The sequence below is a fragment of the Lynx rufus genome, unplaced genomic scaffold (assembly GCF_022079265.1).
Source record: "Lynx rufus isolate CCGP_SWC_20201006 ecotype Redwood Valley unplaced genomic scaffold, mLynRuf1.p SCAF_7, whole genome shotgun sequence".
Classification (NCBI taxonomy): Eukaryota; Metazoa; Chordata; class Mammalia; order Carnivora; family Felidae; genus Lynx; species Lynx rufus.
This window is the reverse complement of record NW_025814889.1, coordinates 5,354,484-5,381,842: the sequence shown is the minus strand read 5'-3', so window position 1 is coordinate 5,381,842 and position 27,359 is coordinate 5,354,484. Positions and strand designations below refer to the sequence as shown.

General features: G+C 50.6%; 1 protein-coding gene and 2 long non-coding RNA genes across 4 annotated transcripts in view; 2 read left to right on the top strand and 1 right to left on the bottom strand.

The window, feature by feature from the left end:
• PFKFB3 (6-phosphofructo-2-kinase/fructose-2,6-biphosphatase 3) overlaps positions 1 to 1,899 on the bottom strand; it is a 75,544-nt gene extending 73,645 nt beyond the window's left edge. Inside the window, exon 1 of the mRNA XM_047065575.1 lies at positions 1,798 to 1,899. Coding sequence (XP_046921531.1) covers positions 1,798 to 1,813 — 16 coding nt within the window. The 5' untranslated portion in view covers positions 1,814 to 1,899. The remainder of the gene's footprint in view (positions 1 to 1,797) is intronic.
• On the top strand, positions 603 to 9,490 carry LOC124501408 (uncharacterized). Of its 2 annotated transcripts, none has more exons than XR_006959744.1 (3): positions 603 to 1,018; positions 2,500 to 2,639; positions 7,121 to 7,558. It is a non-coding gene; the product is annotated as an uncharacterized LOC124501408 (long non-coding RNA). The 2 variants fall into 2 exon arrangements; XR_006959745.1 differs by lacking the exon at positions 2,500 to 2,639 and adding an exon at positions 7,565 to 9,490 and having other exon boundaries at positions 605 to 1,018; positions 7,121 to 7,220.
• Positions 9,491 to 12,889: 3,399 nt separating this feature from the next.
• LOC124502585 (uncharacterized) lies at positions 12,890 to 18,945 on the top strand. The gene is made up of 3 exons (XR_006959937.1): positions 12,890 to 13,329; positions 13,692 to 13,812; positions 18,546 to 18,945. It is a non-coding gene; the product is annotated as an uncharacterized LOC124502585 (long non-coding RNA).
• Positions 18,946 to 27,359: the final 8,414 nt, after the last annotated feature.

Sequence of the window (27,359 nt, the reverse complement as noted above, 5' to 3'; positions counted from 1 at the left end):
GTGAGCTATTAATACCGTCATCAAGGGAAATCGTCACACGTGCAAGATCATTTAGCTGCGCAGGTATTTAATCCTTGATGTGGATGCTCGCCACCCCCTCCCCGGTCCCCACCAACAAGTGCTGGGACAGGCCTTCTGGGAGCTCCCCCGCAGAGACCACAAGGAAATGAGCGAGCGGAGAAGTGGTAAAGTCAGCAGACATGCGACTGTTCACGCTGCAGTTAAATGAGGTCAGGTGAGAGCCTGAGGGACCGTCTAGGCAAGGCCGCCATGTTATGAGTGGAGTAATGATGGAGACACTAAGGACAGTGACCGAGGGGCGGGACGTCGTGAGCTGACAGAGGACCGAAGACAGCTTTCTCCCTGCTCCTAGAAGCAGAGGCCTTCCTTCTCACCACCCCCCACACAGCCCGCCTGCTCCTAGAAGCAGCCGCCTTCCTTCTCACCAGTCCCGTTCGCAACCAGGAGCTCTATCCGGCAACCTTTGTAAAAAGGACAAAGGCCAACAGGGCTTCAAGTGCAACCAGAGCATTGGCCTAGAATCTGAGTTATGAGGAAAGGAAGAGCCGGCAAGAAGACAGGCAGAGGGCCACCCAGCTCAGTCCCAGCTGCCCCCCCCCGGGGGGCAGGGTGGAGGCTTCCTCTTAGTTACTCCTCACCCGGCCAGGGTACCCAGGTAGGGGTGGGTCACCAGAGCCCGAACCCCTCCCCACACGAAGAGAAAAGGGGAAGGAGTCAGACAGCTCGGACGGGGAAGTAAAACTGAATCTCCCTCTCTACCCTGGGCTCCGAGCTGACCGGCAGCCGCCAGGATCCGAGAGGAGCTCTGCAGTGACACGGCCTTCATCACCCGGCTAGCCAACTGAGGCCAAATACAGTGGGTCCCCCTTCCGGGACAGGGGGCCACAGGAGAATCTGAGGCTCGCGGACAGGGCTTGTGCACCCTCCCACACACACCCGCTGCAGAGGGGGAGGGCCCAGTGAACAGGCTTAAACGCCAGGCCTGCAGGTGGGCCAGGTGGGTGTCTCCGTGCCAGGCGCAGGGCGGGGGGGGGGGGGGGGGGGGGGGAGGTCTTGCCCGAGGGCACCTTCCTAGGCCAGGCCGACCTCACCTCCGGTCGTTATCCGCCTTTCGGTGCATTGTCCCACCGGTCCCACACAGCCGTCCCCAGTCCCCCATTTTGCCGAAGAACTGAGGTTCCGGGTGGTTTACATGACGTCCCAGGAGTCGGAGGGTAGAGAAGGGCGGCGGCAGCACTCGCACACAGACCTGCCTCTCCCACCCGCGTGTCCCGGCGGTCCCTCCCCCCGGACTCAGCCTGCCACCGAGTGCGCAGCGGGGAATCCCACGCGGCCAAGCCCCCGCCACCGAGGGCCCCCAGCCCGCCGGTCGCGCGCGACCTCCAACTTAATGAGGCGCGACCGGGGGTTCGTTCAAAGTCGCGCGAGTGGCGCAGGCGCTGGGCAGCCCGCTCGGCGCACCGGCCGGGACACGTGCGGCGGTGGCGGGGGCGGACGGGGCAGCGCGCGGTCCGAGGGCGGTGCGGGACCGGGGGCGGGCAGGGCCGAGGGCAGAGCCGGCGCGGGGGGCGGTGCGGAGGGCCGGGCAGTGCCCGGCAGCGCGGGGGGTGGCGGGCGGCGCGGGGCCCGGGGTGGGTGGGGGTGGCGGGCACGGCAGGGCCGGGCGGGGGGGTCGCGCGGGGAGCGGCGCGCGCCCGGGGGGGGGAGGGGGAGACCACGCGGGCTGGGCTCTCGGGGCTGCGTCCCCGGCGGCCGCGCGCGGGGTTGGGCGCCTACCTTTCCTGAAGGGCATCGCGGAGGGGTGCGCCCCGCGGGCCCGGCCCGGGGTACCGAAGCCGGGCGACGTCCGAGTGCCAGCCTCGCGGCTCGGGGGCGCCTGCGGGCGCCGGGCGAGGGAGGGGGGAAAGGGACATATTTGGACAGAGCGGGGCGCGTCACCGCCGGAGGGTGGGACCGCGGCGAGGCGGGCGGCGCGGCCTCCGGGGCGGGCCGGGCGGAAAGCGCTTAACCCCTGCGCGCCCGGCGCCGCTGCGCGCCCCTCCCCACGCCGCGGGTACACCTTCCGGGCGGGGCCTCGGGGGACCGCCTCCCGCGCTGATTCTGCCCTCGGGCGCTCGGCACCGGCACGGGGGGTGGGGGGGTGGGGGGGTGGGGGGGGTGGGGGGGTGGGGGGGGTGGGGGGGCGGCGCCAACGGCTGGCCGGCGTGGACGGAAATTAAACGAAGGCCGGAGGGAGTAATCCCCGCAAAGCGCATCTCTGGCCGCCCTCGTGGAAAATCCTTCCAGCTCCTGGGCTCCCGCCCCGCGCTCTTCCACCCCCCACCCCGACCCCACCCCGGCAGTGATCGCCTCCGGCAAACTGTGCGTCTCTCCCTTGCGCATCGCTGTTTCCCCGGGGACCTAGAACAGCACCTCACATCCTGATCAATACATATGTCAAAAATAATTTTAAAATGATAATAATAATGGGACTTCCAGGAACCGTAACCTCGAGAAATGGAGAAGGGAGACCATTCCTCACATCACTAAACATTTTGTGTGAAGGCCAGCACCCGAAAAATGCTTAACTACTTGGTGGGATCAAATTTCTCAAAGGCAGAGGCCATCTGTCCGTCCAGGTGAGAGTTAGTTCCTGTGAAAAAGTGCCATTTTATGTTACAGTTTGAAGAAATGGTGTTGGGAACAGTTTCCAGATCTAATATTTAAGGTACCTATGCAATTCCCCACTTTCTATGTAGTGGAAAAAAAAAAAAATCCAGGTGAACTGAAAAGTCAGAGCCCGTGGGGTGTTCGTGGGTTTTTAATCATTTCGTGATGGGGGGGGGCGGGTGCAGTTCCTTGGGCTGCTACCCTTTATGGGTGGTGGTCCAGACTCCACCCCCACATTCGAAGGGAGCCCACGTCTGGGAGAAGGAAGCCAGCGTTGGTTCAGACAAGGTATTGTCATTTGGGTTCCTGAGCTCTCCGACTTCAGCTCCTGAGTGTGAGTGTCAGTCTGTGTAAGAGGAACAGGAAGTGGGGGGGGGGCAGATCTGACACTGAGAGAGATCGCCAACGCCCTCTGCCCTTTCCCCTGCCACAACCTTAACACCCAGCGGACCTGCACTTTACTCCATGGACTCACTTGCAGGAAGGCAAATTTTATCTAAGGCCAGATAAATGCAAGCCTGCACATCTCGGATTTGTGCGGCTGCGAGTCACAGTGAAGCCAGAGGACATGCACGCTGGGGGGGGCGGGGGGGGGCGGGGGGGGGCGGGGACCTCTTCCTTGTAGCTGGTGCCTTTACTGCCTTGTGGACTCAGGCGGCTGATTGTGATACAGTAAGACATGCGTATTTGGTCTTTGTTCCCAGTTCCTGGCACCTGGCGCTTAAAAACCTCGGAATCTCCAGAGTGAAAAGAGGGTTTTTGCATGTTCATGAAATGACTGGTGGCTGGGACACTTAGGTAGCTTCAGGATAAGGGCTGGTGGCCAGAAAGACCACATCATGCTTAGAGGGTTGGAACTCTCAGCTCTATCCCCCCACCCCCACCCAGGGAGGGGAGAGGGGCTGGCAATTGGGTCGGATCACCAGTGGTCAGTCATGCGCATGTAATGAAGCCTGGATAAAAGCCCCTAAATGACGGGTTCGGAGAGTTTCCAGGCTGAAGGTTGCAGGTTCCGATAGGACGGGGAGGCTCCACGCACCTCTACCCGCTCACCTCGTCCTACGCTCCTCTCCCATTTGGCTGTTCCTGAGTTGTATAAACTGATACATGCAATAAACTGATAAGAACAAGTAAAGCACTTCTCTGGGTTCCGTGAGCAGCGCTAGCAAATTATCAAACCTGAAAGCGAAAGTCGCGGAGACCCCAGACTTTGTGGCCACGTCAGACAGAAGAGCGGGTACCTGGGCACCCAGTAGTTGCACTGGCATCTGAAGTGGGGGGCAGTGTTGTGGGGCTGAGCCCCTTGTTGCCCTGTGGGGTCCATGCCAAGCGCAGGGAGTTAGTGTGGGAACTGGATGCAATTGCAGGACACTTGGGAGAAGCGCTCATAGGTGTGGAAATTCCCCCCCATGCAGAATCAGAAGTGATGCAGGAAAACCGGTTCCCCACGAAGGAACCGGAGCCCCATCTCTCCACTCTTGAGCATAATCTCCTATAGGAACAACAGGGGACTCGTGGCTGTCTTATTCCCATCATTTCCGAGAGCAGCCCTCTCTGATGTCGGGTCTTGTTGTTCATAATCCCCGGGGATGTCTGTTCTTTCACATCCAATCAGAACCTGCCAACAAGGGTTGCCGTGGACATTTCATAACCGCAAGAGTGTCTCTGCTTGTCCTTTGCACAAGGGAGGCAACAGCCTAGGCAAGTTCACACAGGAGAGAAACGAGGGGCCTGAAACATTGGATCTGCTCAAGAACTACTAACTCACTGTGGCCAGTAGCCAGTATGGGCTGGGGTAGTGGTTCACAGCCCTCTGGTTTTCGGCGCGGAGGCAGGATTTGAAGAGATCTTAAGTGGAGAGTATATTCCGAGGCACTTTCCACAATATAGTGTGAGTCGCAGAGTGAAGGAATCGCATCATTATTCCCCAAACTCCCCGTTGTGTCCGCTGACGTTTCTGTTCTGGGTCTGATGACCTATGGACGGGACAGTACTCTTCTGAGGAGCTCTGAGCACAGCACACTGCCGTCTAGAGTCGAGCCTAGTGGCTGGAACCTTGCGGAAACTGCAAGAGTTGTCAGGCGGGTTCCGGTCTTCCTCCAGGGCCCCAGCTGTCATCGTGCTAGAATGGCCACCATCACTAGCACCAGCCGGTCATGGGGGGCCTGAGGACAGAGCTGCTCCAGCCCAAGGGCAGGGAGCAAGCTGCAGGACTAGATTTGTGACAGCTGGCTGGGCCCCAGGGGCGGGGCCTGAAGCTTCCCAGGTGATAAGGGTGCAGCCGGCCCTCCTTGTGTAGGGCTGCGCTCAGACACCCAAGCGGGGGAGTGGGACCGGGCTGGGAGGGGTCCTGCAGGATCTGGAACAGAATCAGGGCTCCTCCCACCCAGGGCACCAGCCTCCCTTCTCCTCTGGTCCTGGTGCTCCACGGGGCGCCTCCCGGCCCAGGCTCCTGGGGCAGAAAGTGCCAGAGCCGTGGCCTCTGGTTTTCTTACTGCAGGAAGAAAAGGGCCCCCCTTCCCAGATTTCTTTTCCAGTTTGTAGGCCAAACTGAAGGCTTTCATGCTGTCTCCAAAGTGAGGGTAACACTCAGAGATCTAACACGTTCCACCCCGGAAATTCATCTCTACCCACAAGCCTTTCCTCTCTAGCTGTAGGATGTGTGGTTTGGTCTCCAGTGAAGGAACTGAGGTCATAGGAAGAGGGAACATTTGATCGGGGTCAGGGAACACTGGTAAAGAAGAGTGTGTTAGGAAGGAAGGAAGGAGGGAAGGAAGGAAGGAAGGAAGGAAGGAAGGAAGGAAGGAAGGAAGGAAGGGGCATGCCTGGGGACAGGGACCAGCAGGGCCCATAAAGTACTTGAGGGCCCATAAAGTACTTGAGGGCCCCACCCCCACCTCCACCAGACTCCCCAGAGTGGAGAGTCCAGCGGCTGTCCCCACTGCAGGCCACCCCCCATTGATACGGTCCGGGTGGTTTAAAGCTGCTGCCGCCTCAAGCTTCTGGGCCCCTGGGTCCTGCCAAAAGGCAGACCTCCGGCCAGCCAGCCCTGGCGTGGGTGCGTGCAAGACGCAAGCAAGGGGTGAGGAGAAGACACTGGCTGAGAATCTCTGCCATGGCTTCCCAAGGCTGTATGATAGACCCTCTTCGAGCTTCAGTATTTTGCCTATAAAATGGGCATAATGCATTCTTTACAGGTTGCTGTAAGGATCGCGTGAAATCGTATTTGCCTGGAGCACACATGCTCAGTGAAAGGCAGCTGTCATGAGTAACAGCAGTAGTAGAGCTGGAAGCAGGGGCCCTGGGGTAGTGAGAGGGAAGGGTCCTCACATGGGGGAGGGGAGGGCGTGGGGCAGGAGCACGTGGGCTGGCCCAGGAATGTCGGGGCTGAGCTTCCTTGGGGTCGAGGGGGCCGAGGGAAATCCAGCTGCTGGGGGATGAACAACTATCCATTACCAAAATGTGTGTGTGTGTGCATGTGCGTGTGCATGGGCGTGCACGCATGCACGTGTTCACCTGCGCACACCTAATTATGGAACTATGAAAGAATCAATGATTCACAGTATCGGAGAAAACTATAAATACTAAGGGTAGCTATAAGGACACATCTAACTCACGGCTGTTGGTTCCTAAACACCAGTCTCCGACTGAAGGAGCCAAGAGCCCCCGGAGGGTTTGAGTGGCTAAGCACAGGATGAGCCTGAAACATCTTGTTGTGCCAGAAAATAAGTAATCATTTTGCAGACCTGCCGACAAACGACGGGGACGCGTCCAAAACACACAGGGTCCAACGTGAAAGGGCTCCTCCAAAACGGTCATGGCAGCAATGGATTGTGACCCAGAGAACAAAGTGAGAAGCCATGAGTCCACACTGGCATAAATAAATAGGAAAGTGAATAGATACATAGGGGAGGAGGGAGAGCTCTTGCTCACAAATCCTAGACCTCACAGAAATGACTAGAATCCTAGCTCATAGATGGAGAAGGAATCATGGCGCTAGAAAAGTCACCATTTGGCAAATAGCACAGATATAATTGTTTCACAGAAGAACCCTCCGGGGAGGCTAAAATTAGCAAGCAGCAATAATGCAGTGAGACACAGGATATTAACAGTCTCAAAGTACCTCCTACAAGGTAAGCATTAGTTGCAAAGGGGAAGGTGGTGGCTTTGCGGTAGAAAAAACTGGAAGCCACCTCCACCACCTAATCAAAGTCAACGTCACCAGTAATGGACCAAATCAGCATCAGGTGCCTCTTGATACAATGCACTGAGAAGGACACATCACATGGGCAGTATTCTTGCGCAAAAATGCATAACCTGAATTTGATCACGAGGAGACATGAGACACCTAAAATAAAGGACATTACAAAAATAACTAGCAAACAGTTCTTCAAAAATGTCAAAATCGTGAAAGACAAAGATAGACTGAGGAAGTGTTCTTGCTTTACAGGCAGCTGACGAGCCATGAAGACCAAATGGAACATGGGATCCTGGATGGCTTCCTGAACCACAGAAGGGACATTAGTAGGACAGCTGGTGAAACAGGAATAGTACTGTACCAATATTAATTTCCGGATTTGGGTAACCGTACTGTGTTTATGCAACATCTGGAGAATTGGGGGAGGGGTGTTTGAGATTTCTTTAGACTGTTTGCAGAATGTTTGTAAGTTTAAAAATTCAGAATAAAAAGTTAAAAAAAATTAAAGAGTAATCATAGAGACTGCAGAACTCGCTAAATGAGACAACTCCCAAACTGATCTGGCTGTGTAATCAGCTACTAATTACCATTAATGATGGGAACTGCCTAATTTCCAGGCAGCACAGTGAGGAGGAGCTTTTACCACAAACTTAGTGGCTTAAAATACCACCCACGTATTCTCTCCCGATTCTGTAGGTCAGAAGTCACACTGGCAAGACTGGGGTCTGTGCTCAGGGCCTCAGGAGGCCGAAATCACTGTGAGCGGGGGAGTTCCCAACCGGAGACTGGAGAAAAACCGCCTGGCAAGCTCATTCCCAGGGCAGAATTCAGTTCCTGTAGTTCAGGAGTAAAGTCCTCACTTCCTGCCGGCGCCAGCCGCCAGCCGCCAGCACTCTGTTCCCAGGGGCTGCCCGCATCCTTGCCGCGTGGCCGCCTCCTGTCTTCAGGTCAGCGGAGGCAGGTGGATGGCTTCTCGGGCTTTGAACTCTGACCCCTTCCTCTGGGACCAGCGGAGGAAACTCCCTGCCTTAAGGAAGGACACAGGCCCTTGCAGATAGTTTCCGTATCGTAAGCCCAGCTGATTTGGGATCCTACTTTTGTCTGCAAATTCACGGCAATACTGGGTTAGCGTTTGAGTAACTGGGGAAGGTTTGTGTACACGAGGGCCAGGAATCCTGGGGCCACGTGGGAGTCCTGCCTGCCGCAGGGTAGTTTCTTAAACCAAATAAACGGATATAAACGGGCAACAGGTTTGTGGACGGTGGGGGGCACGGCCTACCTGCTCTGAGGACGTGGGCTCCCCGGTGCCCACCAGATCAGTCTGACCTGGCTCAGAGAGAGTCTCCTTCTTTCCTACTAATCCTCCCGTTTAAACCGGTTCCTAAGTACAGCCCTGACCGTGTTGGAATGAAATTATCATCTCTTCTCTTTCCGGTCGCGGAGTTTCAGAAATCAGGATTCAGTCTCTAGGGGACAGACGCTATCCACATCCTCGCTGTCCCGGATGGAAGGAGAGGAGCATTGTGTTTAGTGCTCAGCAGCAGCTCCGGAGGCACCAGCAGCTGGGAGTGCACGCCCTGGGGCTGCCCGGTTCCCTGCCAGTCGGGGACAGTTGTCCCTTTCTTCACAAGGGAAGAGTGGCTGCAGCGAACGGGGTTTAAGTTGGGCCTTTGAAGCCCACCGAGCCCAGGGCCGGGCTTGCATTGAGGATGGAATCACTGAAAACATCAGAGCCCTAAAGGACTCCAGAATGTCACCAAGCTGCTCTTGTGAAGCTCGCTCCTGTGCCAGCAGATGACCAGGCTTTTTGTCGTTGTCGCAACGAGCGTGTCCTTTTTTCTCAGCACTCTGACAAACTCCTGCTTCAAGCAGGGGCGAGCATTCACCCCCACTCGCTACTGACAAAGCTGCAGCTAAGGGAAGTGGCCTGCCCTGGGCGCCTGGCCACAAAGACGGAGCAGAGACCTCCAGCTGGGCCTCTCGACAGATGCCACTGTCCTCACCGTGCCACACCCTCTCTCCAGGGAGCTGTGTTCTCTCCGGTCAGTCGTTGTCCTCCGGGCGGGGCATCACAGTCCTCAGAGGGCTTGGCTGAGCTGGGAACCCAGGCCCATCCGACCTCAGTGTTTTTAGTCTTAATAACCTATTTACGGCTGAGAAGCCAGACTGCCTCTTTCCCAGAAGTCAGGCACAACTGCTCTGGCCAAGCGGTGGCTTTCCACTCCCATTATGGTCCTAGAAGATGATGCTGCCCTTCTGAAGAGGAAAATGAAGAGTCTTTGTGATTCAAATGAGTCACATTGTCACTTCCAGAGAAAAAGCAAGTCTTCGAAGTGGGCTCTCAACCCGTGATCAGAACAACTTGGAGGCAAACTGGACGGCATCGTGGAGGCTACGTGGTGGAAGACGTGTGACCAGCTCCAGAACTGGCCCTCCCTTCCATGCCCCGGGCCATTTCTTCCCTCCTCTGCCTCTGTGTCCCCATCTGTAAAATGCAGAGAATATTAGTTGTTGGCCCGATGTGAGGACCGAATGACTGCTTAAAAGAGAAGCAGGATTTCTTTTTTTTTTTTAATGTTTATTTTTGAGAGAGAGAGAGAGAGAGAGACACTGCAAGCAGGGGAGGGGCAGAGAGAGAGGGAGAGAGACACTGCAAGCAGGGGAGGGGCAGAGAGAGAGGGAGACAGAGGATCCAAAGTGGGCTCTACGCTGACATCAAAGAAGTGGGTGCAGGGCTCGAACCCACAAACTGCGAGATCGTGACCAGGGCCTAAGTCAGAAGATTGACTGAGCCACCCAGGCGCCCCGAAAACGCAGAATTTCTAATGTTGGAGGAACATATATTTTTACTGCACTTTAGATTTTCCTTAAGTTCTTAGACTTAAAGCTGCATTATTCTACTTATAACCTTATCATATAAAATATAGTACAACTTAACAGTCATTGTTCAGGGGAATTTGATGACCGGTCCCATGTAGAAACCCAGCTATTTAAACTGCCTTATCAATTAAAAACTGCATTTATGAAATACTTTATACTTCAGAACAGTTTGGTTTGCTCACAAGCCTTGCCAAATAACCAACTAAATATGGTGAATCTTTAGTTCTTTTATTAAATGTTCCCATACTGCTGACAATCTTAATAAAATTGCATCGCACCTTTTCGCTTAAAGCTCAGGTCATGACCTCAGAGTCGTGAGATTGAGCCCCGAGTTGGGCTCTGTGCTGAGTCTGGAACCTGCTTAAGATTGTCTCTCTGTCCCTCCTTGGCTCACACGTGTGCTCGCTCGTGCTCTCTCTCTCTCTCAAAAAAAAAAAAAAAAAAAAATCTTTTTTTAAACTGGGATCACAAGGCCTGTCCATTGGATACTCAAATTTGCCACTCCTCTTAAAATTACAAGTTCTCAAGATGCCCAAGAGATACTGGTCACCTAAACTTAACCCCAAAATATCAAAAGTTTGGGTTTAATTTGCTTCATATTCCTCTGCTTAAATAGAAACTTTTCCCCAGTTAAAAGAAAAGGACCCTGAAGAAACAGTTATGTCATATCAGCACGTCAGGGCTCCTGTCCCAAGGCACTAAGGTTACTTATCGACCAGAAAGACCCTGATTGGGACAGCAAAAAATATCCAACGTAATAAAGATTTTCCAGACCTTCTGAACTGTGGGTTATTTTTGCAATAACATGTTTACAACTAAAAAGAAAGCTAAATTGTACATCTGCCGCTGGGGAGTTTCTAGATGGGACCTGAGAAGAGCTTTTCGGCTCTCAGAAGGCCTTTGCTGCTTCCAGAATTAGGGAATGAGTTTCTAATGGTGTCCTGGTCTGGGGTGCAGAGCGTCCTCAGGCCCAGGGCACTTAGCGACTACAGAGGAGGACAGCATATGGACGGTCACAGGCAGGAGTGGAAAGCACAGTCCCGTGGAGTGAGGGAGCTTCACCAGTAGCTGTGGGGGTCACCAGAACGCTTGGTTCGAAAGCACAGACGTCACACTCAATGGAGCTTAGGCCAAAGCGTGTCATCTGGAAGCGTGCTGACATCACTCAGAACGAAAGGCGGGACCCCCAAGCCCTAGGGGCGGGTGGCCTCCTGAGGGGGAGCCGCAGGACCCCGCCTGGCTCTCATCTCTTCCTTCCACTGGTCATCTGGCCGTGTCGTGGCCGAATGGCCTCCACCACGGGGGTTCCGGTGATGGGGGTGGGGTGCCAGGGGCCCCCCACCCCATCTCGCCTCCCCCACCCCCGCTGGAACCGAGGGCTCTGAGCCGGCGAGAGTGGCTCCCAAGGGAGGGAGTGTTACTCGGGAAGCGAGTGGATCAGCCCGGGTCACAGGAGCAGCTCAGGCCACGGGGCTTCCCCAAGGCAGAGCTCAGGGGGGTTTTACCAGAAGCGGCAGGGGGTCTCTGGACATCAGGACCACGTGATTCAAGGTTGACCGGTGTGGTGGGGTGCGGGAAAGGAGCACCATTACATCTTTCCCTTTTACCAGTGAAGCAAAAGCTTGCCCTCAAAGACCCAGATATTTCTGCAGCCATCTCATTAGGCAGAATTAGAACTTGGGTGCTGGGAAGCAGCAAGGGTACGAAAAGAAGGGGTAGGGCGTGCCGGTTCCCACGGAGCTCCTGTGTGGACAGGGGGGGATATGAAGGCCTTTCGGTCTTGCTCAGAATGACCCAGTGATGATTGGGTGACGGGTTCTCCATGGGAGATGCGTTCTCTCTGTTTACACCCCAGTCCTTAAAACTGACAGCAAATGTTCTAGACAAGCACCAATCTTGGACTAAGGACTTTTAAAACGTTTTACTAAAATGAACGGTTTCAGATTTCCAAGATTAATCCGAAATTCACGACATGCTGTCTAGTAGGGGTGTCAGGCGTCTCAACTCGGTCATCTGTCGGAGGGTGCTTAGGGCCCCTCTCTGGCTGGCTGGACTGACAACTGGAAACTGATGGGGGCTTGGAACCACAGGTCTCACCCACCCCTGGCCGAGAAGAGGAGTCGAGGAAGACTGCACGAGCCAGGTGAACGTCTGAGGGTTTGGGTGGTTGGGGGTGCTCAGTGGCTTCCGGAAGGGGTTCACGCTTTGGAAGTTTTTGTTTTAATACGGCTCTAAAAGCCAGCAAACGGGGGAAATAATCTTTCCTCTAAAGCTCACAATGTGTTTTTCCGGCGAATTATACCTTCATCTGTTTGCTAGCACTATTGTTTACATATCTTAGAACCATATTTATACCCGTATTTTCAACATGATTTTAAGGCATCTGGTACACTATTAATCATATGACCTAACAGAATTTTAATAAGTACTTTTAATTTAATAAATACCTCATCAACAGGTAACTGGTATAAAAATATATAATTTCCCTGAATATTTTTTCCAACCTGCTCTAGTAGGCAAATTACAGTTGGGCTTAAACGGTTATTCTGTGCAGATAAACAGAGGGCATTTTCTAACACCGAAAAAAGCAAGCTGTACCCCATTCCCTCCTCACCTACTATTTCCAAAACGACTTCTTCATAAAGAAGTTCAACGTCTTACTTCAGCTGCTTCTTCCCCTTTACATCCCGGGAAGAGGAAATATTTCAACCCAGGAAAGCTCACTCAGGGCCATCAAACAGCACAGGGGGTCTGATGGCACCACCCAGGTGGCAACGTCTTCAGTCTTTGGAAACAACTTCTGGGTTTGCCCCAAAGTAGGAGGGGACCTGGTATTCAGAATGTGGGCTTGTGTGGGTGACCTGCTGGGAAACCTAAGAGCACATGTAGGAGAAAAGTTTATTTATGTCAGAAAATATGCATCTATCTGATCGCTTGGAGGGAAAGCATGGCCTTTATTCCTGTGTGGTTATTGTTACAAAAATACTACGGTTGGTGGGGGGTGCCTGGGCGGTTCAGTCAGTTAAGCATCTGACTCTTGATTTAGGCTCAGGTTGTGATCTCATGGTTTCGGATAAGCCCCGCGTCAGGCTCTGCCCTGACAGCGTGGAGCCTGCTTGGGATTCTCTCTCCCTCTCTCTCTGCCCCTCCCCTGCTCTCGCTCAAAACAAGTGAACACTAAAAAAAAATAATAACAGTTGGTGAGACGTCACCAAGTGTGGAAATCATACACCGCCCTTACTGCCGAGGCAGATGCCTGATGAGTTTTGTCAGCGACTGTCCATCATGAAGTCTGCAGAGGATGTGAGAAAATGATTCGCTTTCATTTCCTCAAGAAAAAGGGTGGCTTTGGTTTGAAGCTCTCAAGCAAAGCCCGTGCCTTGCCATTCAGAATGTGCTCGGTCCAAGACAAGGAATATATGAAACAGAGAGATGAACACAAGTAAGCTCGGGCAGAGGAAGGGGACACTGGCGGGCACCCTACTCCCCTCTTGCTGCGTCTCCAGGCACCTGTCTGCCCCCAAGTCCCGGACTTGAGCTGAGAAACCCTGCCCTTCCTTCCCGGAAGTCCCCCTGACAAGGTGCGCATGAATCTTTAATGGGGTGGGGGGCACTGACAACTGCTCGCACTACTGAGGCCCAGGGGAAGACGGGAGCATGGCGAGAACCTGGAGAAGAACGCGGTCTCGGTCGATGGCGGGGGGGGGGGGGGTGCTCACCTCAGCCGGATCACATCCAACAAGCGGGCAAATATGCCAAGCGGTTTGGAGACCAGGAGTCGAGGGAAGAGGATGCGTGGTGGGTGGGAGGTGAGAAAATCCTCCCGGCCTCTTGAAGACCTCCTAGGGGCCAGAGGTTTTATTGTTAGCAAATGCCGTGTCTTCCCCAGAAAAGGTCTCCCCTTTTGTTTTCTCCGATAACGTCCAGACCTGGGTCGTTGCAGAAACCCTGCTTCCGTACCTTTGGAGGCTTCGCGAACCTGCACAGGAAGGGCAGGAAAGGGACTGCATTTGGATGACACGCTTGGAAGACACAAGAAGACTCTGTGGCCTGGGTGCAGGAAGGTAAGGGGGGCTGACTGCTGCGGACTGGGGGGGATCTTGGGCAGGATATGGGGGGCCGGGACTGTTTTCGCCTCGCAAAAGGGTAGACACGAAGCATCAAAATTTCCCTTGAACTTCTAAAGTAATGCAGCAGCTCTGCATTCCATTAAAAAAAAAAAAAAGTCGGGTGAGGAGTTCTTCACCCGTCTCTGAGTCCCACATACATAGGTCACTTTTTAAGGGAACATACTATCAAGACATTGTGAGAGCCACTGAACAAGCACGGTAACTTCTGGAGATTCCTTTAAGAGGCCATTCCCTGTACACATTGAGGGGAAGCCAAGCCGGCCTGGCTGCCCGCCTCCCCTCCATTCACCCTCTTGTCCTTGGAGAGAGAACGTGCCAGTGTCAGCGGGACGCGAGGCAGTCGGAAGAGAGGGCTACTGCCCAGCCTCGTCTGCAGCTGCTGGGCCTTTGTCAGAGTTCCGTCTGCCGCCGTGGAAGTCAAAGTACTGCACCGCGGTGTGCAGGGCCGCGGGCACGTGCCTCGTGGACCCCTCTTGTCCCCCACCCCCTTCTCGCAGGTGGAAGGCAGACACGATGGATGGAACTTAAGTGGCCTTCGCAGACCACGAAGAGGAGGGCACAAGCTGAGGATGACAGAGCCATCAGCCTCGGGGGTCCCTGGATGCAAAGCATGCTGTTATTTAAGCTACTGTACTGTGTTGAACAGTGCCCACCCCACCCCCCCACCCCCAAAATTTATGTCCTGGCACCTCAGAACGTGACCCTATTTGGAAAGTGTCTTTGCAGATGCCATTAGTCAAGATGAGGTCATACGAGAGTAAGGTGAGTCTTAAGTCCCATATGACTGGAGACGGCATGCTATGTGATGACATTTGGAATTAAGTCTCTAAGTCAGAAAATGCCAGGGGTGGCCAGCAACCACCAGAAGCTCGGAAGAGGCAAGGAAGGATCCTCCCTTAGGGCCTCCGGAGAGAGCACCACCCTACTGACACCTTGATTTCAGAATTGTAGCTTCCAGGACTGAGAAAGAAAGAAGTTGTTTGAAGCCACCCGGTTGCGGTATTTGCTATGGCAGCCCCAGGAATCGGACACAGCTACTGTTCGATTTTGTTGTCTTTGCCAGCGAGGCCTAACCATGCAGAACACACTGCTTTTCCATTTGGCTCTAATGTCACTGGCCACTGAGGAACTGCGAATTTTGCTGGCAAATGGCTGAGGATTCCCACTGATTTATAGGAAACGAAGGCAGTTTTATGACCAGCTCCACTCTCTGTCCAGAACCTTCCTTTCCACACCTCCCACTGAGCCTCAGCAGTGCTCTCTGTGACCGCTTTTCCCCACAACTTGATACAAAAATGCCAGATGAGGAAGAGTAGGAAAGCTGACTGGTCAACCAGGTTGCTCTGAGCTTACTTTCTAATACAGAAGTTCTCCTTCCGCCTTTTTCTATATTCCCCCTGCACCCTTCTCCCCTGTCTGTCCACCCCCTGACCCAACCGTTCTGTGCAAGGAACCTTTGGGCCATCCCAGAAACAGTCTCAGAATGCTCCCGGGGGTGGGAGGGAGGTTGGGGGTGTATTTTCAACGTGCCTAAATAGCTACGGGAAGGAGAACATCTACTCCCAGATTTCAGCTCTGTAACCGCATTAACTCGGAAAAGAAGACAATAGCCAGAGTTGTAGTCGGATAATTGCCGTGTCAAGCTAACTAGGCAGGATCCTTGCCCTCTGCTTCTCCTCGTGATGTAAAGGCCGGTGCCAACCTCAAGGGTACACGCAGCCTCTGCTGACAGCCTGATCTATCACTGCCTCCCTGTCGCAGCAACAATGAGCTGATGAGAACGTACGGGTCAACTTTCTCCCTTTCCGATACTGTCTGTGACTCCACTCATCTCTCAATTTTCAATTACATTAATGCCTGGCAGGGATGTATTCTGTTAAAGCAAGAATGTAGAAGATAGAAGACTCTAAAAATTAGGGCGAGACATGAGACACAGCCAAGGGAAGTCTCGAGATGGCAATGTCCAGCAGGCCTAGGAAGGGACCAGTCCAAATTGGGGCAAAGGCCAGAGAACTCTGGGGGAGAAGCCTCCAGGAAAAATACGAATCTGACAGACTGATACGCCTGACCCGGGGGGAAAAGTATTAAATGGCAGATAAACACCAATGGAGAAATGAGAAAAATCTTAAAATAGGTACATCCACTAAACAATTTTTTAAAACTAGGCAGTTATTATTAACTCCAGAAAACACAAAGGTCATATTAAAAAATAACCATAATATACCACCTGGATAGTGCTTGAATCATATTTATGCACTAATTAGTTTGCAGTGACTGTTGCTTTAACACAGAATTTTAACGTAAATATTTAACAAGAGCTGGAGGGAGAAATGAGCTTTAAGACAGCTCTTAAACCCAATGAGTTGGGTTAAAAAAGCTAAATCCTCCTCTCTCATAATAGGAAATCACTAGAAAAATGTCTACAAATGATAAATCAAGAAATAGCTTATGAGCAAATGAGTTTGAGATAGATAAATGCCATAAAATGTCAGTTATAAGAGTTGAATGCATTTTCCTTTGGGTAACAAGACTGATGTGGCATAGGGCTGTTCTAATTGGTTGAGCCTCTGAGCACTTAGTGCATTTTATAATTACGTGTATACATTATTTTGAAAAATTAAAATAAAAACTGAGACCAGGAACTTGCTTCTCAACCCAAATTTTGGGAAGAATTATGCAAAATTCAGGTCAGAATGACTCAGTACAGCTGGCCCCTCACGAAGTGCCCATATCCATACTCGCCTGTTTGCTTCCAAATGATAGTGTCCACGTGATTTTCTTAGTTCTCGACCTCAGCCCTAAGAACAGTGTTCCAAGTAACTGCAAAGTGTCTTTGCTAGTCGAAGACTGTTTGCCAAATTATCAGACTTTGGTTCTGTTTGTTCCTTCTGTTCTTCGAAGACAAATCCGTAATAAAATTCTCTTAGCAACCCCATTCCCGTTGACCTATTTCCTTCCCTCACGTAGGCTCTGGCTTCAGCAAGCCACAGATCCGCCCACAGGCTCTGTCATAAACCCATCCACGGGGACAGTGGCTTCACTTACCAGAAACTTGAAAACCTCGTATGTTCACTGCATAGATGGGACACTTGAGCAATGGGAGAAAAGCACCACAGGAGGAAGATAATACAAGGGCTTTAATAAGAGGTATTTTTAATATCGCCTGATAGTGCAGAGGAGGGAAAAAGGGTGGTTGCTAAAGAAAAAGACCCAGCTGTTTCCAAATTTAAAAGCCACTGGTACATTTAAAAATAATCTGCAAACCATAGAACTTTTAAAGGGACAATCATGTAATGACACTTTCTCTGTTATCACAGTTGTATGAACCCATGACATTTTACATGCAAAATATTTCCCTAATCTTTCCCTTTCTCACACTTTTTAAAAAACAGTTTTAGGTTATCTTTAAAAACTGAAATCTATTTTGTGAATGTCTAGCAGGTAAGTGAAAAAGGAAACTTACTAAATCACATTTCGCAGAATAAGGTCTATGTGTTTCTCTTGATTTAGCAAATAAAATCTCTATTTAAAAAATTTTTTTTAATGTTTTTATTTATTTTTGAGACAGAGACAGAGCATGAGCAGGGAGGGGCAGAGGGAGAGAGGGAGACACAGAATCCAAAGCAGGCTCCAGGCTCTAAGCTGTCAGCACAGAGCCCAACGCGGGGCTGGAACTCACACAGTGTGAGATCATGACCTGAGCTGAAGTCGGACGCTTCACTGACCGAGCCACCCAGGCGCCCCAAATAAAATCTGTATCGTAACAACCGAGTACTAAGAGGAATATACTTCTAGAAGAAAACTGCTAACTGTCCCACATTGTCGGTATATGTGCACTTATATAAAATGCCATTATTAAATTCATTCCTCTTCAAAAGTTGTAAATAGCTTTGTGATGTACGGCTTTAAAAAATAAACAACACATGCAGCTCCATAATTCAGATACACCCAAACTCTTAAGGTTCTGGCCCAGGCCTCAACCACTTCTGTATCTTATTGCCTTAGAGGAGAGGTCAGCAAATAAGTGAGAAAAGACAGAAAGACAAATTGTGGAACAAGCTAATAAAAGCTGCAGAAGAGATACAATGAAGGAAGATGTCATGATGGAAGGGGAGGAAGTTATCAAATATTAGGTGAAAAATTTCCAGAATAGGAATTCAAAGGACATGAATTTCCAGATTGAACAAGTCCATCCCAAACGCCCAGCGTAATGAATGAAGACACATTCACAAAACCCTCCAAAGAGACCCAGCTCATAAAGGATGACATTCATTTTCTCAATTGCACTGAAGAAAGAGGACAATGTAGTGAGTGATACCTGCACATTTTTGAGGGAAAATGGGTTTTATGCAGGAATTCTGTATTTAGTCAAATTATCAAGTACAATGACAGAATCAAGATATTTTCAGATTCTGGGGCGCCTGGGCGGCCGACTTCGGCTCAGGTCATGATCTCATGGTCCGTGAGTTCGAGCCCCGCGTTGGGCTCTGTGCTGACAGCTCAGAGCCTGGAGCCTGTTTCAGATTCTGTGTCTCCCTCTCTCTGACCCTCCCCTGTTCATGCTCTGTCTCTCTCTGTCTCAAAAATAAATAAACGTTAAAAAAAAAAATTAAAAAAAAAAAAAGATATTTTCAGATTCAAGGCCTCAAAAAAACGTTATCTCCTAGGTCTGTCTTCTCAGGGAACCACAGAGGATAAGCTCTACCAGAGAAAGAGAGAAAATCCAGAAAACGAAGACAAAGAATCCAACATAGGAGAGACAAGAGATTTTAACAAGCCCTTTGACTTCCTAGAAAACAGAAGAGTTAGCTTTTGAACACCCCTTCCCACCCGTTCCCCATTTGTCCTTTCAAGTGAGTCAGAAAGCAACATTAATAAACTAATCAGAAACGAGTATTTGTGTTGTTACAATATCTTGTACATCGCTCTCAGCTGAGCCAGCGGTACACCATGATTAGCGTTATTATACAACTTTTCCTGGAATTGGTGGAGCCCAGTTTCCCCTGGAACTGAGTCAACACAGTCCACTTCCCCCTGGAGACGTCCTTCTGAGCGCCCTCATCTTCCCACCTCCCACATCCCGGAGTCTCCGGGCCTTCTGCGCACCTCCTGGACCAAGACTCCCTCTCTCCTGTGCCATGTCTCCTGTTTCCCTGAGTCAGTGTCATCTTTTTCTGGATTTACTCCTTAAGGTGCAGTGGGTGGAAAAGTGAAATTAAGAAGGTGGAGACTGAGTTCTATTCTTAGACACGTGCTTAGGACGAGAAAGGCCGACAATGGCAGCAGCGGAGGGCGGCTGGTGGAAGTAGCCTCACGAGGACGTATTTAGGAATAAGGAGGCAGAGACCACAAGCGACCCAGCTAAAACAGATAGAAGCAGTTACTGCAGGGGAGATGTGGAGCAGAGGCTGTTGTTTTCTGCTGTAAGGCTCGTGCTGACAGTAAGCCCTGCGTGAGCAGCAGTTCCCTAGGTGCCAGCTAATTGTTGGAGGAATACAGGCAAAGGGTCAATTCTCCAGGCACAGGCAAGAACGTGAGCCAAAAAAATCTTGCCAACCTTTCTACCTGCGGGACTATCCGCTGAAGGTGTGCTGGGGTGACAACGAGCACGAGGGTTGGGGAGAACTCCCCAGTTTACCAGTTTACAGAGCCGAAGCTTGGCTAGACCAAAATACTCTTGGATACGGGAAGTAAACCTGAACAGCAAAGGCATTATTACTCTGGCAGATTAGAAGAGTCAAGGTCAGATCAAGGAGACCACCATCTACTCCAGGCAAGAGATATGAGGCTCTGAAATCAAGGCCCTCCCCCTGGGTTAACACGAAAGATGGAAAAGAAACAGACTCCCCAGGTCTCAATTACAGACGGGTTCGGGCTCTAAGGGAGAAGGAGCAATCAAGATTCCTAGGTTTCTGACTTAGGTGATGTTCTCCCCCCACCAAATTAGAGAGCTCGGCAGGAGGTTTGGAAGGGGGAAAGTGAGTGACGCTCGAACATGTCTGAGGCGGGAGGGGGATGTCTAATAGGCAGCTGGATGCAGGTCTGAAGTTTTGTAATGACTGGCTGAGATAAAGACGTGTGTTAGTCACAGCAGAAACCAAAGGCCAGGAGAGCAGATAAAATCTCCCAGGGACAGGGGTGAAGGGTGAGCGATAAGCAAACACCCACAGGAAGAGCGGTCACAGCCCTCAAGAAGGGAGTGGTTAACAGTGTCAAATGCCATAAAAGGACAAGAAAGAGAACCGAATAGACCCCCATTAGAGGCGGCTCACGGGGATCTTTAACGGAGGGCTGGTGGCAGCAGAGGTGTGATCTGTAGTCCATTACAATCCCTGCTCCTTAAGTGTCAAAAGTCAGCAGGTGGCCACAGAGGGCTGGCGATTCTTTGGGAAGCCGGAACGTGAAAGAGGCAGGGCACTGGGGAGGAGAGTGAGTTAAAATTCAAGGGTTTAACTTTTTTCCCCTAAAGAAGGGAGAAATTTGAGAATGTTGCTCTGCATCAGAAGAGTAGCCAGTCCAGGGAGAGTTTGAAAATATGGAAGAGTCTTAGGCATACGGTCTTACCACACGATCCAGCAATCACACTTCTAGATAGTTACCCAACTAACATCCACACTTATGTCCACAAAGAACCTGCACACAAACGTCTACAGCACCGGATTCACAAATGCCAAAACCTGGAAGTGACCAAGATGTCCTGCAGTAGGGGAATGGATAAACATCAAGACCTTAAGTCACCGATGAAAACCGAGTTATTAAGCCACAAAAAGAGAGCAATCAATGCTTGAATCTCAAACGCACAACGTTAAGGGAAGGACGCCAGTCCGAAAAGGCTACATATACACTGTACGACTCCAATTCTGTGACATTCTGGAAAGGCAATAAAAGACAGTAAAGAGTGTAGTTGCCAGGCATGGGAAAGGAGAGAGATTTGAGCAGGTGCAGGGGTGCCTGGGTGGCTCAGACTCTTGATTTCGGCTCAGGTCATCATCTCAGTTTGTCAGTTTAAGCCCTGAGTCGGGCTCTGTGCTGACAGTGCCCACTGTGCTTGGGATTCTCTCTCTGCTGCTCTGTCCCCCCATCCCCCCACTCGTGCCCTCTTTCAAAATAAATAAGCATTAAAAAAAAAAAAAAGGTGCAGCACAGGGATGTTTTTTAGGACAATGAAATCATTTTGTATGACAGTAATGGTGAACTTAAGACTGTAAAGCAGTTGTCAAAACCTGTTAAAACTTTAGAGCCCAAGTATATCTTAATGTATATAACATTTTTAAAAACTCGCTTGGAAGACTGGGAGATCCCAGGGCGAAATGCGTATTGTGACAGATAAATCTAAACATGTTACAAACCTAAAAACCACCATACTGAAGGTTAGGGTGGGGGGATAAAGTGTTGACCCAAGTAACCGGAAACGAGTGAAGTCTTTAAGACTGAAAGTGAGATAAACTGTACATAAGCATGGTACTCTAGTTGATAAAGTCGTTTCCCACGAGGCTTTGCATTAAAAATTCTATAAGTTCTATAAATGTATACTGGAATTGAAACAATTAAGTTTAAGTGGATGGCAGAAGGCAGGAGTCATGCTTCTCACTGTTGGGAGGAGGAGATTACACATAAGCAAGGGGAGGAGGCTAGAATGATCCATGGGGCAAGGGATCAGAGTTGGGAGGCATCAGTATAAATTCATGTGTACCTTAATGTACACACAGATGGCTACATGTACACGGGTAATTCCATAACATATATTTCCTTGCTCTGTTAGCTGAGGGGGCCTAGAAGCAATGACACCCCAACAGCCATGAGCACACCTATGCCCAGATCTTGGTTCCTAATACCATCCTCCAGTAAAAGGAACCAGAGCTCCTTGGAGAAGGGGCCAGTTCTAGGACTCAGGCAGAAAATGGGCGAGCTGAAGCTGGGGCACCTTGCCGTCCCAGAAAGTAAAGGAAGTGTTATAAACACACAATAAAACACCCCGCAGTGATGGGGATATCAAAGGCCAAAGGGATACAGGTGACCACTGAGAAAGCTTCCAACAGCCAAAGCTGGAAGAATTTGAGTCAAAAAATGAATACTGGTTTAAAACCCCAAGTACAAAATAAATATCTGTAAGTTCATATTGACATAAATGGTAAAATAAGTATACAAATGGTGGAAAAGCAGCCAAACTTCCATGCAGAATTCCAAATATTTATGTAGCTACTCCACCCTAAGGAAGTGGAACACGCCTCCCATTCCTTAAGAGCGGGTCGTGGGGTGACTTCCTGACTTCCAGAGTAGGGTGCGGGCGAGGGAGCAAAGAGTAGTTTCGGGTGGGAAACCTGACAGTAACCCGGTCAAGGTGACTGAGATACACATCAGTAGTGGTAAGTCGTGTTCATAGTATGTACCTTGATATGCAATGCCAAAGGCATTAACACTCTGTGGTCTTCCTCACCACCCCCAATGACCCCAGTCTCACCAGAGAAAAACATCAGACAAACCTCAACTGATGACAGTTTTACAAAATACTTGACCGGTGGTCAATTGTCACAGTCATCAAAAACAAGGGAAGTCTGAGTAACTACCACAGCCAAGGGAAGCCTAAGAGGATAAGAGTAGGATCCTGAATGGGACCCTAACACAGAAAAAGGATTGTAGGCGGAAACTAAAGAAATCTATTTTTTTTTAAATGTTTATTTTTGAGAGAGAGAGAGAGAGAGAGAGAGAGACAGAGCGTGAGCAGGGGAGGGGCAGAGAGAGAGGGAGACCCAGAATCCGAAGCAGGTTCCAGGCTCCGAGCTGTCAGCACGGAGCCGACGCGGGGCTCGAACTCACAGACCATGAGATCATGACCTGAGCAGAAGTCAGATGCTCAACCGACTGAGCCACCCAGGCGCCCTGGAAACTAAAGAAATCTGAATAAACTATGTAATATATTAGTAACATATAATAACGTATATCCTATGAAGAATATAATAACGACCTGTCAATATGGGTTCGTTAATTGTGACAATGTCCCATACTAAAGATAGGTAATAGGAGAGATTAGGAGTGTAAAGGGAACTCTGTACTACAGTCACAATAATTCTGTAGATCTAAAGTAAGAAGTCTGTCGAAAAACAAACAAAAAAGGGAGAGGACTAGCTAATAGAGCTGGGGATCAAATCATTACCAGCCCAAGGGGCAGAAGGCTGCAAGGCAGCCATGACAGGCAGGCGGGGGCGGTGCCACGACCTCCTTGTCCCTCCCTTGCAGCTCCATCTGGGAAGCCCTCCTCTGAACCTCGTTTCCAGCTGGCAAATCCCTACTCTTCCTTCAAGACCAACAGCACAAATCAGACGTTACCACTCCTAACACACCTGCTCAGTCATCTGTGATCTGTGACTTCAGAGTCAGCAAATTTACTGCCAATTTATTGTTTACCAGATACGTGCTAGATGCTGGGACTAGAGAGAACATCATGAGCCCCGAAGAATTCAGTCGAGTGACAGATCTGATCTCGGCACGGTTCACCTTGCCCTGTGTTCGCTTTTGTGTGTGTGCGTCTCTCCCTGAAATAAACTACGAGCTCTGTGAAAGCAAGGACCGCTGCCTTACTCAGTTCTTCATTCCCAGGGCTAAGTACGATACCTGCACACGGCGATGGACAGAATGCTTGCTGAAAGAAAACGAAGAACTAAATTCTCCTTCGGTTTAGGTGGGGCTTGCTTCTAGGAAAAGCAAACTGAGAAGTCTGCAAGGCTTTACACTGGTAGGTGATTTTAATGACCTGCCAAAAAATCCACACCGCCCCCTCCCCCCGCCCCAGCTTTTAAACAAATCACACTCATTGTGAGAACAGAATGTACCGGCAAGAGACGACTTCACCTTCAAGCAGAAGAGAAAACCATACGGCAGCTCCGTTCTTCCCATGCAGAAAAGCTGGAAAGCTGCCTATCACTGATGTGACCGGGCCTTTCCTCGCTCCCTGGCCTGGCGTGTGGGCTCATCACCTGGACTAGATGGCTAGCAGAAGGCATTCCCGAAACTACCTAAATGTGCACGACATCCCCATTTACAGCTCACTGGCCAGAAAGGTCCCATGGCCGTCCCTAGCTCCACATAAGAATTTAATTCATTCTTCCAGCCTCTGAAGAGACACAGAAGAAAGAAAGGAGTTCGGGAATCGATGTTGGCATATGCCGTGTCTGCCGGCTGACCTCCCCGGCTCCCCCCAGAACATCCATTGTTCTTCCCCTAGGTTCACCCTTGACCTAGAGACGAGTCCAGGTATCTTCCAGTTATTGATTCCAGCCCAGAATCTTGGGGGTGAAAGGTGTCCCTACTTGGCACACGTCTACAGCTGAAAGGCCGGGTCCCCTGCCCTGAGCATGGGATTGGGCGTACAGAGGCAGGACAGGACCAGGACGGCTGAGCGTGCCAAGGCCGAGTGAACACGACGGCCTCACCTAAAGGGTCTTTCAGCTGAGCACTGTCTCGTGGCAGCTGGTGTCCAGGGTTCCAGCCAGTCGCCTCCCCCGTACTGAAGAAGTGTAAGGCTGTGGTCTCGGGCAGTTCAAAACCATCCTTTCCAGTGGGAAAGCCGCCCAGTAACTCCACTGGTGGAGTCTACAATCTCCGATCTGAATTCCGGCTAAGGCTGTGGGGGCCCTTGGCTGAGCTTCAGCGATGGCGGGTCCCTCACACCAGCGGGCTCGGACTCAGACTCCCCATCAACCGAGACGGAGGCCGCAGCACAGGCGGCTTCCCTTAGCGGGGCCGGGTCCTCTCCTGAGCTCGCCTTTCAAAGCGGAGCCCCTCGGTCAGGCTTTCTCGTTCTTCTGCAGGACTTTGCAGCCTGCATGTACTCAACACTCCCGGGATCTGTTTTTCCCACGTATGATTTACTTCATCTTCCTAACAATCTGAAGTAGGTACGGTGATCATTTCCATTTTCAGCCAAGGCACCTGGTCACACAGCAGTTAAGCAGTACCAGGGTTTGAACCCACGCAGTCTGGCACCAAAGCCACAGCTGTCTAAAAAATGACCAGGACATGGGAACACTCTGTGGTTTCCCTCTCACTTCCCTTAAGACCAGTCTGGCCTCTAGGCCAAAGCACAGTAACAGTCGGGCAAAATGTTTTGCCACCAAATAACTAGGTTCACCAATTTTTCACCAACTAACTGAGCATAGTGAGCCCTCCTCAATCCTGTCCCATCTTGTCCATCTTTTAAGATCTGTCATTTGCGATTCCAGATACCGACTTATCGGTCAGGTGTTCTTAGTTGCGAATGGCTTAAGAAAAGGAATTCACACAAAAACACAACCGGGCAGCAAACGACAATCTCCAGACTGGCCCTGCCCTAGTCACACTTGGGAGGTTCAAACAGAGCAGAGCACTGACAGACCACACCTCAACACTGCTCCGAAGCTTGCCGGCCACACAACTGGCCCCACAACACACGCCACTACAACATGACGTCTCTGCCCCCGCTGACCCACAGGCTGGCCAGCACCGTGCCTGCCCTCGCCAGTGCGAGCATGGCCTCCGAGTTGGCACCGGTCATGGGAAGACCAGGGCTGGGCCCCTGCCTTAGCTGCAAGACAGGCCAGGAAAGCAAGCGTCTTCACCTTAGGGAGGGAGTTGGGTGGGCCAGGAGTGACAAGCGTCTATTACACTGAACCCTCCTAGTTACACTGTGGCTTCACGGATATAATTTATGTCAACATTTTTACGCTGAAGTTAATATTGGACATTAATTTAAATTTCTCAAGCCCTATCTTGCAGAATTAGATCAGAAATTCATTTCCAATAACGTACTAAACGATTAATGCAGTCATGGATAATTTAACAAGTAATAATCGGAGAGAAGTACTTACTAAGATGTGCCCGTGCTAATAAAAATCAAAGTAGTGTAAGGCACCTGCATTTCTCGCATCGTTGATCATGAGAACATTGGAAAAAGCCACCTCGATGCAAACAAACCATTCTGTTATAAAGCAGAACAATAGTGCAGGTATTAGAGGCATTCTGGAACTTCTACTTTAAGAACATCCAGAGATTATACAAATTTAGCTGTCATAATAAATACCGACAGTCTCAACTTAAAATTTTTTGACTTTGTAATAGTGCAAAAGTGATACACATTCAGCTGAAATTGTACTTGGAATTTTGAATGTGAACGTGGGTCTTGTCCCAGGTTAGTGACGTGCGGTCGGACGCCCTCTGGGATGCTGGGCAGTGAGCCACCGCCCCCAGGCAGCCAGTGTTCACGAGGGCAGACGGATCCACCGACAACCATTGTGCCCATCAATTTCAGGTCAGTCCTCAGTGCATGGCAGGAGACAGTCAACACCTTGTTATCAGATAGGCTTTGTGCGAGATCGTTTTGCCCGCCTGGAGGCTGACGGGAGTGTCGTGGGCACGTTTAGTAGGCCTGGCTAGGCTATGTAAATTCGGTATTAAATGGATCTTCAACTTATGGCGGGTTTATTGGCATATAACCCATTACAAGCACATTTAGGTACCTATAGGCCCATAGTTAGTATCCGGTCCAGGTGTTCAGGTCCACAGGTTCAAGTCTCAGGGCTGCTGTTGATTTTTATTTCTACAAAATATTCAATTATATAATTCCTTTATATTCTTTGACCCAACTTTATAGAATACGTATGCTTTTATCACAGAAACCAAGTCTCAATTCAGTTTTACTCAGTAAAATGATACCACAAAAGAGAAGATGTTATTTTTTTATTTATGTTAAATAAAAACATGAGAAAATCCTTTTTTAAAAAGGGTTAGAATATTCCTTATGTCTCCAAACCATGGATGCAAAGAACCGTTGAGTGCTTTCTTCCCCCGAGAAGGGTCACAACACACTTCCACGTGGTAATCACCTGGAGACAGCACAGGTACACGCCCCCGCCAACTGCCGCTGCAGAAAGGTCACATGCAGTATTTGGGCAAGCAAAGAACAGAACACAGGCACAGTATATTCTGGAAACACTTCCTGCTCTGGCAATGAACCTCAGTGCCAAGTATCATTAGCTGCTTTCTTTTTTGTGGTCCCGCTACATCTTTAACCCACTTAATACCACCACACTCCGATGGCACAACTTTTCACAATTCTAGAACTCCATCCATTGGCAGTACAGTTTAAGTGGCCTATGAGACTGCATTTTATAAATATAAAAATTACGTGAGAACTAATACTATTGCGAATTTTGCCAGTAGAAACGTGGCCCCAAAGGAGCCACCGTTTCCAAAATATAACTGGACACACATTTACAGTGCACCTGTGAATTCTGGAATCAACATGTCGAGTCTGACCTGCACGGAGACTAGACAAGAGTCTCTGAAGACCACTGCTGGATCCACGGTTTCTGCGCCCACCTACCCCCACACTCGCCGCAGATCCCACAGTATGACTTCACCGGAAACGGTTTGTCCAACGGTCACGGCAGCCTGGCAATGCTTCCACCTTGGCTCCCGTCACAGAGTTCTCCATGACTGGAGTCAGT